This window comes from Gekko japonicus, unplaced genomic scaffold (genome assembly GCF_001447785.1).
Source record: "Gekko japonicus isolate JY-2015 unplaced genomic scaffold, Gekko_japonicus_V1.1 scaffold191, whole genome shotgun sequence".
Taxonomy (NCBI): domain Eukaryota; kingdom Metazoa; phylum Chordata; class Lepidosauria; order Squamata; family Gekkonidae; genus Gekko; species Gekko japonicus.
The window spans coordinates 894485-906889 of NW_015175362.1; the positions used below are offsets into that span (position 1 = coordinate 894485).

Sequence of the window (12405 nt, forward strand, 5' to 3'; positions counted from 1 at the left end):
AGCCCTCCCACTGTTGCCCCCCCCAAACACCAAGAATACAGAACATCACTATCCATATTTGGTCTGAAACAAGAAGAACATTCATACATTTAACTTCCAATTATTACCAGAATTTAAAGTCTAAAAATCCACTAAAGTCACAAGGGCTAACTTTACCACAAGGCTACGAACACAGTCATTTTAGGTGGCAGTTTCAAAAGAAGGCACCATTTTCCTGCTTCTGTGATCTAGCACTCTAAACCACTACAAAGATGGGGGGGGGTCATTTTTACTTTCGAGCTTAGAAATGTCTGAGACCAGCACTGTGTGTTTTGTATATACACTTTCAAAATTAAGACTTCAACCCCTGTTTCATTGCAGGAGTCAGATGCCCTGTCCAGGAAAGCATCATGTCCTTGCCCACCCAACAGTTCCTCTCAAGGAGTTTATACTCAAAACACTGCAGACACCGGAAAAAGAGAGATGAAGGGCAGCACATCTCATTTCTTCCATTTTTTATGGAACAAAAAGAGTAGTCTTGTGGCACCTGAAGGATCAACAGGTTTTTTCAATTTCAATGTATTACAGGTGTATATGACCGAAGTCTTGACCAAAAAGATACAAAAGGGGAATAAAATGGGTACACAACAGGTTTTTGTAAGCCTACTATAATTAGATCTCCTGTCCCCTCATTTTGAGCTGTTCTGGCTCTCTCAAATAAATATGTTTAAAAATCACTATACACAAGAAAGGCCACGTATATGTTTGAATGTCCGTTTTCTTTACAGTTTCCTGGAGCAAATATAGTTGTGTCCTTTGCCCTTCCTGCAGTCCTTTCTTTGCCATTTCCCCTGCTGCTGTACTAAAACGCAGCTCCTTCTTCTCTTTGAAAGATGAGGGGGACCTTTTCTCCAGTTGGTGAAACCGACACTTTCTCCATCATTCCATTCTAATTGGCCTGGATTTCGTTGATCATTCAAGCCTATAATGAATAAAATCATACAGGTTGATGGCCATCAAACAGCTGACAAAGTGATTAGTCCAAATAACTGCTCTCCTAACTTTTCTTACCTGTTTCTTCCTACCTTGGTTCTTTAACCCTGTATTGATTTTTGAGTGATAGCTATCTTAGGTAAATATATTCTGCTCATCTGGGAGGTTTCATTGTGAAAACATAAACATTGCTTTATAATTAACAGCCCAGTTATTAAACTGCCTTTAGTATCTGTACCTGTGAATTGCAGCAAATGGCTACAGCACTGACCCCCGACCAGTGCCCTGATCCCATCTGGTTAAGGGCTACTCATCACAAGATCCAATATGAAGCTGAGCCATGAGCTCTTTAGGTGGGAGGGAAAAGTTCCAGGAGAACAGAACTGGTTGGGAGAGAGGCCAAATCAGAGAAGAGCTTCAAGGGCAGAGCTGGTAGGCTTGGAAGCTTTCTGCCAGGGACCTGCAGAACTCCAACTCCCCGATTTTACCTCGGACACTGAACATGTTTTGATATGAACATGTTTTGATATGAACATGTTATAAGAAAAAAGTATTTTAATACTGTCCTTCCTTTTTCTACATCTTTTGGTGGGAAATGTAAGACAGGCTACAGTAACACTCTGCTCCATACATACCTATCCAAAAGGGTCTCCTTTCACTGAAGTTCCACAGCCACCGCATGTGTAATTTGGAAGCCACGCTTGCTAAACTGCCATGGTACCTGGGATCGATAAACAAAGATTGTAGAGTCAGAGGTAGCATCTGTCCCATGGACTAAGTGCAGCAGGCACATTGCATGGCTCATGAACAACACGTTTCAGAACAGGGGATCGTCAGCTCCCCTTTTAAGAAGCTATTTGAAATGTAGTTCTTCGTGCCAAAAAGAGACAAGCTGTGGTACACAAACTATGCCTGATGTTCCTTAAATACAATACACCAGTATGACTTAGTTCTGTTTAATCTACTTATTCTCAAATTATTTACCTGGAAATAAATCTTGGTGATTTCAATGGGACCGACAGCCAAATAATGTATAACTGCAAGCAAACGACCCAGACTAAATTGTGGAAAATATACTGGAAGGAGAAAACCCAAACCTTTAACAGCTGAATCAACTGACGATCCAGATATACTATTTGAGAGAATATGTTAGTTCAGGATGCAATTAACAATAGCCCCTGTCAGTCAGAAAGAAAATGACAAGATAAATTGGATAGGATGAGATATGTAAATGTAAACACTGTCCTTATTTTCTCTAATTAAGGCCATACTTTAAAAAAATGCCATCTACTCTGTGCAGACTCTGCTAAGCAAAGCATGCTGATGATACAAAGGCTGACATCCAATCCTTGTTTCTTAAATTGATTTGACTCCCAGTGTCAGCATTTACATTAATTTACGTTTGTTTGAAATTATGTCTGCTTCTAAGATGTTAATGGGCTATATTCCAAGTTGGTAGTTACTCTCAAATCACCCCAGTGGGGCATAGATCAATGACGATAAGGATGAATTAGCTAAACAGAACCTTCCTTACTAGCCAACACAAATCAGCAGAAGTATCCTTATCATCTCTGAGTCTGTGCTTCTTAATTACAATTTGCCTCTGTCTACCCTTGTCAACTGCACACACAAACCAGAGAATCAACTAAGCCTATGCTGAAAGTCCAATCCACAAGTTACAGTGAACAGAGAATCAACTAAGCCTATGCTGAAAGCCCAATCCACAAGTCAGAGTAAACACACAATCTGTGCACAGTGTACACTTGATTGTTCTTTGTATGTGCATTGAGTAATTCTCATGTGCCGCTGAACATGTAACACAAACCCCACATTTATTGGTCCCCAGTTTCATTCATAAAGTGAATGCATGTTGGCAGGATGTAGATGCATTCACTGTAACATGTGAACAGGCTTACGTCATTGTCCATTTGGTGATACTTTATTATATTTTTATCCTGGTCTTATTTCCAAGGAGTTCAAGGCTGTGCACATGCCACCCTCCCAAATTTAAGTATCCTACCAGCCTTCTGAGGTAGGTGAGACCGAGAGGTAATAACTGGCCCAAAGTCAATTAGTGAATTTCATGGCTAACTGGGGAGGAAAACATCAGCATTTTTTTTACATTTTAGATGCCACTGCACACTAGGGGAAAGGGAAATTATTGGACTTCAGGACAGTGTTGTTGTAGAAGGCTCAGATGGTTGTCCTACAAGAAATTATTGGACTTCAGGACAGTGTTGTAGAAGGCTCAGATGGTTGTCCTTCAATACTTAGGGAAGAAAAAAGAGATGTGAGGAGACATGGAAAGTGTGTGTGCGTGTGAAAGGGAGGGAACAGGAGGTCACGTATGAGCAACTGGGGCAAGGGAGAGAACAGGTAGCTGCTGGGGGGGGGAGCCACTCCAATTGTGGCTTCAGCATGTCTGCAGTCAAGCAGAACCCCTTCACGTCAGGGACAGTCTCACTGGTAAGTTGGGAGCCACTGCAGCTGCATTCATACCTCTCCACTTGGCCTACAGCTCTGGGGATGGATAGCCTGGGGCCTCTGCCACAGATGATACGGTGGCCTTTGGCTTGGGGCAGGTGCGAATTCGCAACTTGTAGTTCAGGTGCATGCGGCCTCCCCACTTCTTGCAAAAAGCATATCAAGGGACCCTTAAATTATTTTTTCATGAAGGGGGTGGGCGCATCTGAATCCCAAGTAGCAAATTTGCTGCTTGGAGTTTAGATGTGGAGGCCAATGGCCGCCCCTCTCCCTCCCCTCCTGCAAGATTTAAAGTGCCCTCCAGCTGATTGACAGGCCATGCACTCCTACTGATCAGCTGGAGGGCCCTTCAAGTCTTGCAGGAGGGGATGGATAGCTGCTGTTGGGGGTGGGGATTGGGGCGGAGCTTCCCCTGCCGGCCAGCTGGCTGGGGGTAGGCAGGAGCCCATGAAATCAGGGGATCCCCCACCCCCACCTGGCACCCCTAGGGGTGGTAGGCTTGCCAATGATCTCTGGCTTGAACTCCCCCAGCATCACCCCACCATGGATCACCTTGCAAGTCACAGGCATCTCTGCCTTATCAGGCTTTGCTTGGCCTGGGTCCCTCTGTGTACGTGACCTCAGACCATTCTGGCTGCCCCCCCCCCACTTTTGCAGGTGGGAGAGTTAGTTCAGCTTTTCTTCCCAGTCCCCTTCCATGGTGGCTTGGAGACAGGGGGGACTTTGCAATAGCCAGCCACTATGCATTTTACCCTGGGGCCTGGCCTCACAGCCTTGGCAGTGGGAGCAGGCTGGGGAAGGGGTTTGCCCCCTTCCAGGCAGCATGGGAGTTCCTGCCCTGCCCTGCAGTACTGACTCTCCAGTTTGCCCATGTGGGTTTTCCTCTGTACCCCGCTTCCAGCTCACAGGGCCTTGCAGTGAGAACACAACAACTTGGAGCTTACCAGCTGCTGTCCTTTATAAAGTTTACATCTCCAGTACCTGGCATTACATTTTATGGTACAGATGGCCCGACCCTCATAACAAGTGAGTTTGACACCTCTGCCCTAAACAGTCTGGGACTGGCATACCTGAATGACCACCTCTCCTGATACAACTGCACGCGCTGTTTGTGTCTTGCTTCCACTAGGGTGAGGGGTTTTTCCATCATAGTCCCATTCTGGTGGAATGCCTTATCAGAGATGAGCAGTCAAGCTTCCACAGGGCATATAAAATGGAATTGTTCCAGCAGGCCTTTGGCTAATACTTTTATTTTATTTTATTTTCTGCGGCTACTAGTCTGCCACACGTTTTCTCTCTGGAATATTTCTAGGTACTGGGAGAAGGTTAAGATTTTAACTGTTCTAATTTGTTTTACTGATGAACCTTATGGTTCAGTTGTATGTTTTTTAAAAAAATGTTGTGAGCAAACTTGAGCCCCACATTGTGGGAGAGGGAGTGGGATATAAATCTAGTAAGTAAGTAAATAAATTAAATAAGAATTCCTGACATTTTCTGTTATTATTATTATTATTGCAATTCCAGGTCTGAAAAGGATTTTACAATGCTCTTGCAAGGAAAAAACATTGATGATACAACAGCCCAACCTTCCAAATCTAGACTTCCATAAATTTCCCATGCAGTTCCATGGGAGGCCTCTGTCATTTTTGTTATCTGAGTTCTCCTTTTAGAAATGTTTAGCATGCTCCTCAAAGCAACTGGATAAATGACACGGCTTATAAATGGAACAGAAAAGAGCAAGAGTCCAGTAGCACCTTAAAGACTAACAAAATTTGTGGCATGGTATGAGTCTTTGTGAGTCACTGCTCCCTTCTTCAGATTCTAGCTGTATCTGAAGAAGTGAGCAGTAACTCACAAAAGCACATACCCTGCCACAAATTTTGTTAGTCTTTAAGGTTCTCTTGCGCTTCTCTACTGCTACAGACATACTAGCACGGCTACCGATCTTGATCTATCTCCACAGATGGAATAAGCATTCAAATGATACCTTTGTGGTGGAATTCCAATTGAGCTAGTGACCTAGGATCTCAAGCATATTTGAAAATCTCAAGCATTACCTTAGATCCAGTTTTAGCTTTATCTTAAGTGCAAGAGTTTCATTTCTACACTAATCCACTGGGACAGACACAAAAACAGCCAAATGATGGGTATGTACAAATATATGTCTTCTTACCATACTTTGCAAGCCCAGGCAGCTTCATTCCATGGGACTTTCTGGTCAGTGATTAGGATATAGCACCTTTCATCATGATGGCTCCATCCAGGAGGGCAAGATTTCAAGTTAACATTCTGGAATGAAATAATTTGTTCCGCTATGTCCACCTTTTGAAAGTGTGACTTCAGTTTCTATACGCATTTCTCTAAAACTGAAATGGTTAAAGGCTACCACATGGAAATTGCATACTGTATATTAAAAAAAAATGTATTTTTGATTGAGATTTTAATTTCAGCCACTGACTCCAAATACAGATCTGTAGTCTTCAACTATTTGAAACTTTGGATCCATCTTTAATCACAATCTGCAGCATGGCTCATACTTCCACTTTTCCATGTATTGCCATCTTCACCTTCCCTTAAAATGAACCCTTAAACCTGGTATGACTTGTCTCAGATGAAGGTATGTCCCACCTGTGGGTCATGACCCACCATTTGAAGATCAATGTTATAGATCAGGATATCCAAATAGAGTCCTTTGGTTGCATCTGGAGTCTGGACCCTACTCTGATTTTCTGACACCATTCTCCGTGGCAGAATGCAGAGGTCATTTCGGGGGGGAACGCGGGGGAACACAGTTCCCCCGGGTGAGGTGCAAGGGGGCGGGGCACATGACGAAGCCCCGCCCCCTGCTTCTGGCCGCCCCGCTTCCGGCCCTCATTCAGCCAGGAGGAGGCAGGAGAAGAGGGAGGGTAAGTTGCTTCCTCCCCGCCTCTCCCCACCCCTGCCTGCCTGGGGCCAGGGAGGGCCTTGGCGGGGCTTCCTCCCACTCCCGCCGGCCTTGCAGGTCCACCACCGGGCCCCTGATGTCAGGGGGTGTGGCATATGCTAATGAGTGATGCTAATGAGTTTCCCTAGCTCTTTTTCTACGAAATGACCCCTGGCAGAATGACAGCATGAGGTCTGGGATAATTTCACATTTTTCAGTTGAGGGGAACACTTAAAGTAAGAGGTAACGTGATTCTCTGTCCCAGACCCATTTACTTCCTTGGAGGCACTTATCTCTGTCTTTTAGGATTTTTAGCCAGTTATGGTCGAGCTGCTCCCTCTTCAAACTGTTAATGATGGACTGCTAACATCACGGCAGATTGGGGATCTGCCCCTCATGGAGTTCCTTTAGGGAGAGTCCCGTCCCTCAACCCCGGTAAATGAACTGGTTTTCTTTGTTTGTGCTGAACAGATAAAACTCCTTGACAGCAGATAAAACTCTTTGACAGAAATTCCTGTTTCCTGAGTCTGAAATCATTCCATAAAGGCATCATCCTTTGTCACAGATGGATAACTGAACAATGACTAAAATGACCCATTAAAATCACTTGTAAATTCTAACACTGCGGTCTGTGTATATGTTTTTAAAAAAGAGAGTCTTGCTGGTTAAAGGCAAAAGCAACAGAAATACTTTCTTCCTCCGGAATTTTTCCAATATAAGTTTTAAAAACTGTACCTATACCAAGATGAGCAGCTAGATTCAAGTCCAGTGGCACCTTAGAGATGAAGGAAGCTTTGACTTTCGAAAGCTCATACCCCAAGGGTCTTATTGGCTTCTAAGGTACAACTGGACTCGAATCGAGGTGTTCTACTGCAGACCAGAATAAAAAGAACTACTGCAGACCAGCACAGCTGCCCTCCGAAACTATCACCAAGACGAGCAGATTCATACCTTGCTTGTGGAATTCCATAAAGTCCAAGAAATACCGTCACACTGAAACAACTTCTGGATGTTTTCTTCAAAATGCAAGAGACCCCTTAAATCTGGTGCACAATGCTTCGGAAAGCCAAGTTTTGGGACCTGGAAAGAAAGGAACATTAGGAAAAATTAGACAAATCAGTTCACATTTTTATTCTCTATGTCCAATGTTTATGAATCCCTTCTAGAAAGGATTTACATTGAATTTGTAATGGCAGTGTACTATGTACATAAATAGTTGAGAGGAAATTCTTTGTGTGGAGAACATTTTGCAGATGGATACTAGCATAATCTGAGAAATGACATCACCAAATGAAGATTTATTTGTACAAGTGCTGTAGGTTCTCTGGAGTTAAACTGGAATATTCCCAACAATTTCTAAAAAACGTTTTGATCTTAAGCTAAACATTTCTTTCACAAAAAAATTATATCTTGAGGAAACTGAAGATTGTCAAAGTAGTCATCTTAGTGGTAAACCTTGCCATAGTACAGCACAGGTGAGAGCATAATCAAAGTACAACAAAAGAAGTTGATACCTGAATGCTGGCATCTGCCTGTGGAACGTCTGTTTTTCTTGGGGAAGCCACATGCTTCTTTGGCTCATCTTGGCTTATCAGTGATTCAGCTGCCATCTTGTTAGGTGATGGATTGTCATCTTCTACTCTTAGCACTGCCATCCCATGGTACTTAGTGACAAAGAGTAACAAAAAGACAAATTAAGATGAAGGATAGCCTTTACCATTAAATTCAGAGTCAATTGAAATCAACTGGCTTAAAACGGTGCAATTTAGGGCTGCCAACTCCAGGGTGGGAAATTCCTGGAAATTTGGGGGCAGGGTTTGGGAAGGGCAGAGTTTGGGGAGGGGAGGGAGCTCAATAGGGGTGTGATGCCACAGAGCCCATCTTCTGAAGCTGCCATTTTCCCCAGGGGAACTGAATGTTGTACTCTGGAGATCAGCTGTAATTCCAGGAGAACTCCAGGCCCCACCTGTAGGTTGGCAACCCTAGTGCAACTCTGCCTAGGATGGCACTGTCAGTCAAGGAATTAAGAAGAACTTGGCTAATGATATATATACATAAGGTATACAATGGGGGGGTCTGTGTTTTGGATTTTAAGAGCAAAGGAGCACGGGGACAGGGCTCCTAAAATAAAGAACCACTTCTGTGTCTTACCTAATGTACACTAGTTGTACCCATTCACATGTTACAGAGAATACAGGTTGGGTCCAGAGGCCCCACTCTATGCCTTGTGTGAAAGTCACATGTGAGTCATGGGTTCTCCTCAGTCTCCGAATAGCAATTCAAATTAAGGCTGCGGTATGTGTGGAAAAGAGGCTTCCCCCCCCAATGCCATTTTCCCAGCCAGCAATGGTGTGCTATTTGGCCCACTAAGGAAACCTATGCGTTCACTTGTAGGATTCCCCAACAGACCAAATAGTGCGGGGGGCATTGAGTGTTTCAGGACATAAAAATGGTGTCGGTGAAGGTTGAAGCCAAGGGACTTCATGCATGCCAAAGTTGCGATCTGACTTGGGCACTGCAAACAGGGGAACGTAGCAAAACCTACAACGGGTGTGTACCTGTTTCACAGGACACATCCATTTCCCATCAGCTGTGTTCTCTTCCATACTGAAGCCCAGGATGGAGAAAAACATTTGAGGGAAGGGGTAAGCAGCAGTCAGAGGGTCCTGCACTCCTCCCTGCGTGTGCCCTTTTGCCTTTAAAAGTGGACCCCCTAACCCTTGCTTCACAACAGATGAGGAAGACCCAACTTAAACCTATGCATCTGCTACATCATATGTGGCTGGACCCTTTCAAACAATTGGGAATGGAGTGCGTGTTTGAAGGTATTAAAGTTGTGTATGTAGTCCATATGTACACATGAAGCTGCCTTATATTGAACCAGCAGTGGTCCATGAAGGTCAATACTGTCTACTAAAACTGGCAGAGGCTCTCCGGGCCTGGGTCTCCGGGGTGGGGGGAAGCTTTCACATCACACACCACCTGATCTTTTTCACAGGAGAGGCTGGGGACCTTCTGCATGCCAAGCAGATGCTCTACCACTGCGCCACAGCCTCTCCTCTGTATAGAACAAATGACATGAAGCTTTCACATTTTCAATCCTGCCCTTTCAAGGAACAGAACAGCATGTATATTTCTCCTCTCCATTTATCTTCAAAACAACCCTGTGAGTAGGCTTACCAAGTCCCCCTGGGGGGCGGGGAAACTCCCGCCCTAGAGGCCCGTTCCCCGCCACCGGATCGGGCCCTGGGGGGAACTCCACCCGACGTGCACGTCACCAGGAAGTGACGTGACGACGCCGGGCACGCTGGAGGCGGGGCCACGGTCATCCGAGGGAAAACTCTATGTTTTTCCCTCGGATGGTCTTAGCCCCACCCCCAGTGTGTCCAGCGTTGTCACGTCACTTCCTGGTGACGTGGATGTGGCACACACGCGCGCTCCAGGATCGCCCTGGGAGTCCCCCGCTCCAGAACAAGAAGACACTTAGCAACCCTACCTGTGAGGTAGGACAGGCTAAGAGATAATGGGCCCAGATCTCCTCAGTCCCAGTCGGACTCTAATAGTTAAACTCTCTTTATACATTAGTATGTGAACAGAAGATATATAAATACTGTTCTTACTTTAAGAAACACACCAGTGCCATTTCTAAATATGGAAGAAGGGGGAACCTGAAAGCCAAAGAAACAAAATGTTCATGACACATATAAATAATGGAAACAAGATATGGGGGTTTTGTGTATATTTTTGTAGTGGGGCAGCAGAGATAGAAGCCAAGGCTGCAACAAGTTTGCTATACACACATGGTTTTTGTTCCTAGGAAACAGAACCCTAGACTCAGGAAGTCTCAGCATGCCATGCATGGCAGGCCTATTCTCTCACCATCTCGTCAGAGATCTTTCATATAAACCAGACTAAAAACCGTGTCACAAACAGGCTGCAGATACACAGACATCTGGAATTATTATCCAGAACAAACATTGCTTATAGGATATAAATACATCCAGAGAACTCAAGCAAGTGATCCAGAACAAACATTACAGGGTAGTATAATGGGGACACCTGAAGCTTTAGGGCTGGCAAGGCCTCCCCCCACCCCGCCTCAGGCCCAAGTCAGAACTTGGCTATGGAATTAAAACCCTCAGAGGTTGGAGCTGAGAAAAAGGGAAGATTTCTAGCTGTAAAGAGGCCCACCTAAGAGAGAAAGTGGGTCTACAAGGGGAAAGTTGCAAAGTTATTCCTTGGACAGAGTTGCCTACTGTCTAGTAACACAGCTTTTGTGCTTGTAAATGTCTGCTACTGTTGCACTCAGCTGAACTCGTAGAGTTGCCAGCTCTGAGTTGAGAAATTCCTGGAAATTTGAGGATGGCGTCTGGGGAGAGGAGGGACCTTAGTGGGGTATATTACCATACGGTCCACCCTCCAAAGCAGCCACTTGTTCCAGGGGAACACTGATCCCTGTTGCCTGGAGATCAGTGTAATTCTGTGAGATCTCCAGGCCCTACCTGGTGGTTGGCAACCACCTCTGTGTTTGTGTGTCTAATTTTCCTGACTCCATTATGCATGAGACAAAAAAAAATGCATCAGACAGAAATAACAGAAGAGCCTCCATCAATTTATCTGTAATACAGTAGCTGCTTTGTTCACACAACACTGTTTTTGTCCCTAGTAGTCTAAAGCTGAAGACAGATAATGGGCTCTTAAGAGGGTTGCATAATGGAGCCCTCCTATGCCCATCCCACTGTCATCTTTGGTGGCCAGGTTTTACAGGTTTTTGTATTGCTTCAAAAATCTGCAAAAACCTGATTCACCAGAGATGAGAGCTATACTAAAGACCCATGTAAACCAAGGGCAACAATAACCCTGTAACAGCATCGTCTACACTCTTAGTCTTGCCTGAATTATTACTGTTTCTTGGAATGCACCTTCATTCAGTCATTTGCCTTTCGATATAAAAGCACCATCACAAACGCTTTGGAACAATTTCTTTCTTCCCATTGTTCAACAAACGATCCTTACTGTTTTGCCATTTCCAATGGCTCTCAGCCTGCTCCTTGAAAGATGCACTGATTTGAATTCTGGTAGTTTGTCCCTTCTCTGCAATACCACCTCTTTGGAAGAGGACAGCGGGACCCCTTCCAAGTGAACAGCGCCATGCCTGGAAGATGAAGAGGAGCCTGAGGAGGCTGGAAGCAGCATGCCTTTCATCCATAAGTTGTGCGTGTTTTGGCCAGAGGAATGGAATGAGCTGCACTGACCTGAAAAGCAAACAAGATGGCAGATGGTCAGTCCTTTTTATATAAAGAGATCACTGGTCACATTGATGTGGCTGATGAAACAGCTTGTTGATAGAAGTAGGATCATTTTTTTATCTGATGTCGATCTGTTCTTTTCCCCCTTTTTAAGTAGTCTTTGTTTTTGTACAAAACTCACCTAATGTGACACATGGAAAGTGTCACCTCACACGTTTTAAAAAGGATCCTGTTTCCTAAAAACCCACTGCAATGATGGGCCATCACACGCACTCACCTGGCCAATGATTGTTCATGGTCAAGGGGATGGCTTTCCACTTCACAGAGCACAGAAGGAAGACGTTTTGTGAGCCAGGCATGTCTGCCCAATGTGGACATTAACCTCTCTCCCTTATATTAAGAGGGGAAGATCACAGATGTGAAGCATGTGCACATGAGGCACACCGAGCAAACCTAATGCCTTCTGTTCATGACGGGGAGGAGAGGAGTGTGGCATGCTCGCTTCACCTTAAATGGTGATCTTCAGCTGGCTGGAAGTATGAATTGACCCCAAGATATAGCTAGTAACAGATCACTGTGGTTTTGTCATGTAAGAAGACAGTGCTTATGTACTGTGTAGATTTATGTCTTAACTGCTTTTCTTCTTTTATTGCAATGTTCTTCAAACTTTGATTAAAAACACGCACATAACCACTCGAAACTTGCTGACTTCCCTTCCTTCTCTCCTCAATTTTATTATGATCATAGATCATCAATAACATAATCGACAGTCAGCCA

At 44.5% G+C, this 12405-nt stretch overlaps 1 protein-coding gene across 1 annotated transcript in view; it reads right to left on the bottom strand.

The window, feature by feature from the left end:
* Window positions 1-623: 623 nt before the first annotated feature.
* Window positions 624-12405, bottom strand: part of FREM1 (FRAS1 related extracellular matrix 1) — a 40100-nt gene continuing 28318 nt past the window's right edge. The window contains exons 8-14 of the mRNA XM_015425413.1: window positions 11396-11634; window positions 10000-10047; window positions 7879-8043; window positions 7331-7459; window positions 5630-5745; window positions 1608-1693; window positions 624-961 (exon numbers count right to left, since the gene is read on the bottom strand). Coding sequence (XP_015280899.1) covers window positions 762-961; window positions 1608-1693; window positions 5630-5745; window positions 7331-7459; window positions 7879-8043; window positions 10000-10047; window positions 11396-11634 — 983 coding nt within the window. The 3' untranslated portion in view covers window positions 624-761. The remainder of the gene's footprint in view (window positions 962-1607; window positions 1694-5629; window positions 5746-7330; window positions 7460-7878; window positions 8044-9999; window positions 10048-11395; window positions 11635-12405) is intronic.